The 7,511-nt window shown below is 37.7% G+C and overlaps 1 protein-coding gene across 1 annotated transcript; it reads left to right on the top strand.

The window, feature by feature from the left end:
- Positions 1 to 4,696: 4,696 nt before the first annotated feature.
- On the top strand, positions 4,697 to 6,301 carry LOC106323691. The gene is made up of 3 exons (XM_013761776.1): positions 4,697 to 5,004; positions 5,103 to 5,371; positions 5,607 to 6,301. Exons 1-3 carry the CDS (start codon positions 4,697 to 4,699, stop codon positions 6,299 to 6,301), a joined length of 1,272 nt encoding a protein of 423 aa, XP_013617230.1.
- Positions 6,302 to 7,511: the final 1,210 nt, after the last annotated feature.

The raw sequence follows: 7,511 nt of genomic DNA, 5'->3' as shown, positions 1-7,511 counted from the left end.
TGAAAATCAATTGAGAATTTTGTTAGTCCAAAATTAAACTGCTAGAGAATGTTATATATATAGCATGTCCATTATGAACCATTCATTTATCAAATTTAAATTTATTATATATTATTTTCTTAAATAAAACATACAGAATTACCTAATGTGATTATGATATATATAGTAATTAATGATTTTAAATAATGAAGATTTGCTAATAATCTGTATACTTTCTATCATTTTTGTTTAATTCTTTATTATTAAAATAAATTATTAAAAAATTTTGACTTTTTGTATATGTTGTATTTTGAATTTTTCAAAACGAGTATAAATTACTAAAACTGTTAAAAGTCTCACATAAAGTTTTGTGATCAATGTTTAAATTTTTTTCTATAATAAGATACAATGATAATAAAATCATATAAATAAATTCAAAATCGCTTGAATTTAATTATATATCATATACGATAGATAAGATTGATTATTTTTTATTTATTTATCCTAAAATGATTCCGAATAAACAAGAGTGGTCATTTGATTTATATATGCAATCCAATTTATTATATAATAGTAACTGATTTCTTAGTTATTTAATATATAATTATTATTTTATTATTTTATTATTTCATAATATGCAGAAAAATATAATATAAGTGATAAATATAAAATATATATTCTCCACAGATCTTAACCTAAGTATGTATCTATTTAATAATTTTGAATCTTAAACATTTTCTAAATCTCTGGTCAAAATAAAAGAAAGAAATGAGATTAAACTCAAAAATCAATGTTTATATCGAGCAATAACCAAAATGACACAAAAAAGAGAAAAATATCGAAGATAGATAGGATTGACACGTGAACGTAAACTTCTCATAACCGTAATTAAATTTTAAATTGCTAAATCATAATATAAAACTGAGCTGGCATAGTTTCATTGTAACCAAATAGTAGGCATGAGATTATTCGGCCTAAACGTTAGGTTTTTATGCGATAAATAATTTTTTGACCTAAAATATTTTTAAAAATGAGATCAGTTCATTAGTAAACAAATTATGTAATTAACAAAAAAAAATTTAAAAAATTGTTTAAGAGCCAAAAATACTATTTCGATTAATAGTATAAATTTTATTTCCCATACAATATTTCTTACATAATTTTCATATAAATTTATCCTGCGCAGGTCTTTTCCTAGTTAATAATTTAAAGGTAACCCCAAATGGCGATTAAATCTTTGGCTCGCCAAGAAAGTTGACCATGTCTAGGACATATAATTAAAAATGTAACATGTGCGCATTATAAAATTCCTATTGATTGTGTAAAAAATGTAACAAAAATGGGAGCTGTACATATGCATAACGTAATGTAAGCACTAATTAAAAGTCATAATCGTAATGTATAATCAATGAATCGTCATAAATCACAAAGCTAATGTACATGCATATGCATGCAAGATAATGTTTAAAAAGTCCAAAAATATCGGCGATATATATATTTCACTTATTATCATCTAGAGCTCGCTTTTCTTCTCTCTAATTTTTAGATTAGTTTCCTTTAATATAGTTAATTAATCAGGGTATCTGATTCTTGTAAGGAATTCTATTGCAAATCACAAACGCAAACACATATGTCTATGCCTAGTTTAATTCAACTGTCTCTATAAACTAATCGTGCTCACACTTTGTATGAAGATATAATATTTTCCCGCACACTTTTAAGAAGATAGAATCTCTATGTAGAGTTTTCAAGGAAGAAGAGTCTTAGAGTAGTGTTAAGTTGTTATAGCCACCATTCCGGTACGACAAGTTGGTCACGCGCCGCCTCTTGGGTTTGGCCAACATATAGTCGCTTTTTATGCATGTAGTTATTAGTTTATGATTGTGACAAAAAAAAAGTTATTAGTTTATGAAACTTCTTTAAAGCTTCTTCTAGTATATACTTATTAGTCGTTAACAACGCCTACTTATAAGAAGAGAAACATATTAGCGTACGTTTAGTGGCGCCTTTGTATTGAGCCTCCAAATTTTAAAACTATTTAGTATAAAGAAAGTTGTGAATATGTTTAGTTTGTGTATGCAAAAAAGAAAGAAAGAATATGTTTAGTTTGTGCTTTAGATTTCGTTGACAACATTCAAAAGTTTTTCTACGAGAATTCAGCGTAGACCATATAGACGACTAGTCTACCATTGCATTTTAGTTCAAATTTAGTTTTTAGACTAGGGACAATAACACATGAAAGAGGCCTTAAAACATAAATCATATATGTTTCATCAAAAGTAGCAATGAAATCGAACTTAGAGATCTAACTAACTACGTTTGGGGAACATAACTGAAACAGCATTGAGCTAGTGAAGCGAAAGATATATTTGTAAATGTTTTTTCCAACATTTTGCACCTGTATATGTATTTTATTAATTCATTTTTGTTAAATATAATCCGTTTGACCAAAAATAATTTCAGATGTGCATGGCGGAAGCATGGTCGTATGTATTTGTATTTTTTAAGTAACAAGGCTTTCTCTCCGTCTCGGCATGATGAAAATTCTATCCTACACATCGCTATGACTTCTGAGGAAGTTGTAATCTACAAAGTCAAATATAAATAAATATATGAATTGAAACACAAACAGCTGTATGCTAATATTTATTTTACCCAATACGTACGTTGTCTCTAACTTGACAATTCAAGGGTTACATTTGAATAAAATCGTCGCCCGGTTGAATAATTGAACTCTTCTTTCACCTAAAATTTTCTTTAAAAAAGATTAATATATATATATATAATTCAACCCTGAAATAGGGCCATCGGAACAGTAAACTGCTCCCGTACACTGAAGTAAACAGTATAGGCTAGATTCTCCCACTCTTAGAAGGGTTCTTACAATTAAAACAAAATAAAAAATATTAAAAACATCAAAAAAGTGTACAAAAGTTCTTAAACCTCATTTTTAGGAACCTATTAATAAACAACATGTGTCATTTAACTGGTTTAAAAAATAAAAATTTAATCATTTAAGTATAATATTGATATTTTTTTTTTAGAATCCAAAAGGATTTCTTTCTGATAATGTTTTTTTTTTTTGCTAAATCATTCTTACTGATAATTTTGCTCTAAAATATATATAAGCAAAGAAATAAAAAAGGCGAAATTTGTTATGGAAAATAAGAACAAGAGAAGCAAACTTTCATACTCTAGTTGAACAGCGGTGACAAATTCTAGTACAAAATCCATCACTGTTCGCCGTCAACATCACCACATAATCGTCTCCATGGTTACAAAACGTCGACTTTAGTAAGAAGACCCGACTTGGAAGAGTTGTGAAGAGTTGGTCTACCTTCACGACACCTCTCCGGTACTTCTCCATGGGCTTTAGTCGGAGACTATAACCAAATAATGAGGACTAGTAATCACTCCAGTTACCCCCTCTCCATTATTGATGTTGCTGGAATGGATGACATGGTTACAGTTTTGCAGGTCGCTGAGATTTTTGAGGAGCAAGCGAAAGGATCCCCTTTCACCTGGTGGAATAATCAAGAAGACAACCCTATTGCTAAGAAGATTGATCACTCCCTCATCAATCAGGCTTGGTCGAATTCGTTTTTTGATTCATATGCAGACTATTTGGAGCGTGGCCAGTCTGATCACGCGCCATGCCTGTTCAGAATGCCATCTCTTAGGCGACAAATACGTAAGTCTTTCAAGTTCTATCATCACATAATTGATCACCCTGAGTTCCTGTAGACAGTAGATAATGCTTGGCAGGCAGCATCTATAGTGGGTTCAAATCAATTTAAACTGGTGCGATCAATGAAGTGTCTAAAAAAGGAATTGCACAGGCTCAACAAGAGGCATTATAGTGGCATCTCGGAACGTGTTAAAGAGCAGGGAGCAAGAGTGGAGGTGTTACAATGGGTCCTGCTTACTAATCCGAACAGAGCAACGGCTGTGGAGGAGCATCATAAGAGAGACAAGCTAAACAAATTGTTGACAGCAGAGCAAAAGTTCTATAGACAACGCTCGAGGGTCCGATGGGCAGACGTTGGAGACAGGAATACAAGCTTCTATCATAAGACAGTGGATCAGCGGGTAACCCAGAATCACATTCATTTCCTCAGGGATGAGAATGAGACTTTTATTGGAACAAACTCAGGGATCAAAGACCACTCGGCAGCTTATTTGCAACGCATATTGGGTCATACAGACATGCCTACTTCACCAGTGAACGTGGACACCCTCTGAAGCCTGTTGGATTTTAGATGCTCGGATCTTCATCAGGCCTACCTTGCTAGGGAAGTCGGGGCAGCTGAAATCAAGGCCACACTCTTCTCTATGCCGCTCAACAAGAGCCCCAGTCCTGATGGTTATTGTGTGGAATTTCTCCGAGCCTCATGGGAGACAGTGGGTAACGATGTCATTGCTGCTGTAGCTGAGTTTTTCAGGAATGGTCGTCTACTGAGAGGCCTCAACACAACAGCTATCTGCCTGATCACTAAATCTCCCGAAGCCTGCAAGTTGGGGGACTACAGACCGATAAGTTGTTGCAACATTATATACAAGCTCATCACGAAGATCATTGCCAATAGATTGAAGCCGATCCTGCAGCTGTGTGTTAGTCCCAACCAAACAGCCTTCCTCAAAGGTCGAAGCTTGGGAGACAACGTCCTTCTAGCAACAGAGCTGATAGCTATAACTCTGACCGTGTCCTAAGAGTTGTATGCTCAAAGTGGACATAAGAAAAGCATTTGACACAGTCTGCTGGGACTTTGTTGTCAAGTTGTTGGAGGCACAAAGCTTCCCTCTGCTCTTCATAACTTGGATTAAGGAGTGTATTACCTCCCCACGATTCTCTATTGCAATTAATGGTGAGCTTGCAGGCTTCTTCCCCGGGCAGAAAGGACTGCGACAGGGAGACTCTATTTCACCTTACCTCTTCATAATGATCATGGAAGTGCTCTCCAAGCTTCTAGGGAAAGCGGCCGATGAAGAAGGCATGAATCTCCATCCGCTATGTCAAACGCCGAGGTAATTCACTTGATGTTTGCTGATGACCTACTTGTCTTCTCTGACGGGTCTTTTCATTCAGTCTCTAGAGTAAAAGAGGTGATGGCGCAATTTAAAAGGTGGACTGGTATGGAGTTAAATCCTGCTAAAACAGAAATATTTTTTGGAGGTTTTTCTCAGATTGAAGCAGCAGTTATAAGTGACTTGGCAGGCTTTAGGAGAGGTTCATTCCCCACTCGATACCTCGGTCTTCCTCTGGATCCAAACAGAATCAGTTTTGCTACGCTTCAGCCATTTCTGGAGAGGATTACATCTAAGCTTAATTCATGGACAGTCAATAGCCTCTCATTCGCTGGGAAAGTAAGGATGGTTATCTCTGTCATCTATGGTATGGTAAACTTCTGGAGCTCAGTTTTTGATCTCCCTAAGCGTTTCTATGCGAAAAATGATTCCCTCTGCTCTGCTTTCCTATGGGGGCAGCAGGACTTCCTCTGCTCAAGGGGCTAGAGTTAGCTGGGAGAGTATTTGTAAACCAAAATGTGAGGGTGGTCTTGGAATTAGAAAACTAGAAGAGTTCCAGGAGGTCTTTCAACTGAAAAGGGTATGGAAATATTTCTCCACAGGCTCGTCTCTTTGGGTGGAATGGCTTAAGGAGAATGTGTTTAAGAGGAAGTGCTATTGGGAGATACAGACCTCTCAGAGACTCTCTCCTACTGTGAGAGGAATGATCGGGATCAGAGATACGGTTCGGGAGTTCTTGCGCTGGTCAGTTGGACACGGTCGAGCTGCAACATTTTGGTTTGATTGGTGGTCGGATCTGGGCCCGTTGATAACTGCGTTGGGAGAAGCAGGTCCCCATGACCTACGTATTCCTATCTCAGCGTTCGTGTCTGATGATGTGGTCAACGGAGATTGGTCGCTCCCTGCTGCAAGGTCGGAAGAAGCAGTAACGCTGCAAATTGTGTTATCCATGATGGCGCCTCCAACTTCTGAGCGAGGTGCTGATAAATTTCTTTGGAGGAATGCCACAGATCACTTTCTTCCGAGGTTCTCAAGTAGAGATACTTGGAATAGAATTCGGGTTGGAGCTACCACTGTCTCTTGGCATAAACTTGTTTGGTTCAAAGAGGAAATACCGAGATGTTCTTTCATAACATGGCTAGCGATCCTTGGACGTCTGCCTACAAGAGACATGCTCTCCTCTTGGGGCTTGTCGATTCCATTTAACTGTGTCTTATGTTCATCAGGAATTGAGAACCATGATCACTTGTTCTTTCGCTGTCCGTACGCGATTCCATTGAACTTGTTCTTTCGATGAATCAGGCACCGTTGCGTTCCTTCTCAGGTCTGTCAGCTATTCTGAAGCTTCTCTTACAAGTCATCACGTATGTTCTATGGAGAGAAAGGAACTTCGGAATCTTCATGGACTCCACCTCACCTCAGCAAGCCTCCATCTCACGCGTGGACAAGATGATTAGCGATCACCTGCTCTTCATTCCTTCGCGGCCGCCCCCATCCCCTTTTCTGTTGGAGCTCTTCTTCTCTCTCTCACTCTCTCCTGTCTAATTTTCCTCTCTTTTCCTTTCTTGTAATAAGTGGAACCCCACAACTCTGTAAAATTTAAAATCTGGTTATAGATCTTAACATTTTAACCAAAAAAAAAAAACCCGACTCGAAAACTTTAAGCGACCGAGCTTTGGCTCGGACTTGGTTGCTACGCAGCGACCGGACAGTGTGTATGATTAGTTAGTTTGGTTTGAATCTTCAAGGAAAATTCTTCGTAAAAACTTCGTGTTTGATTATATTTTACGAAAGTTACATCTTCCTTTTTACTATCTCTTTCGGAAATACGATCTCCGAGGATTTTTGGGTGGTAATTCCGTCGTAACCGTTTTTGACCCCAACAGTTAGCCCCCCAGCCCGTTAGGATCATGCATCGTAGGATCCTAGCGTGCGGTTAGGCATGTTCGGCAAGTTAGGCGTGATGGATGGCATTAATATCCGAAAGTCCGAGCTTGAACAGTAAATCCTCATGCTTATAAGAAGGGAGGTAACTTGTTTCATAATTTTTTCACTTGTCTTTCTCTAAGATCTTTCTTAAGAAAAAAAATTTCTTTCTTTCTCTCCACCCTTTTCCTCTATTTTCTTAGGAGAAGTTTAAAGATGTCGAGCAAGAAAAAGATTGCGAAAAAAAGGGTCTTCATCCGCGAGTGCTTACGAAGAGCTCATTGTTCCGAAGATGGAGTTCGTGCCTCACTCGGTACATCCTGCCGAGAACGAGGCATGGTGGGTTGCTCATTATGGCTCGTTGACCCCTCCCAAGGAGAAGTCGTTCCCGGTCCTGACCCATCGTGGAGTCGAGAAATAGGATGCAAGCAGGAGTACCGACGAGTTTCTCGCGATCATGCGATCGTTCTACCATACCCCGGATGCTGTGGAGTTTCGGGTTCCTCGCCGTGGGGAATGTGCTAACAGCCCCCCAGAGGGTTACTTCACTTGCTACGAGGCGTTCGTAGTGCGTTGTCGCC

The sequence above is a fragment of the Brassica oleracea genome, chromosome C2, assembly GCF_000695525.1.
Source record: "Brassica oleracea var. oleracea cultivar TO1000 chromosome C2, BOL, whole genome shotgun sequence".
In the NCBI taxonomy this organism is placed as follows: Eukaryota; Viridiplantae; Streptophyta; class Magnoliopsida; order Brassicales; family Brassicaceae; genus Brassica; species Brassica oleracea.
Note: the sequence above shows the minus strand (reverse complement) of the source record. Positions and strands in the feature narration are given on the sequence as shown.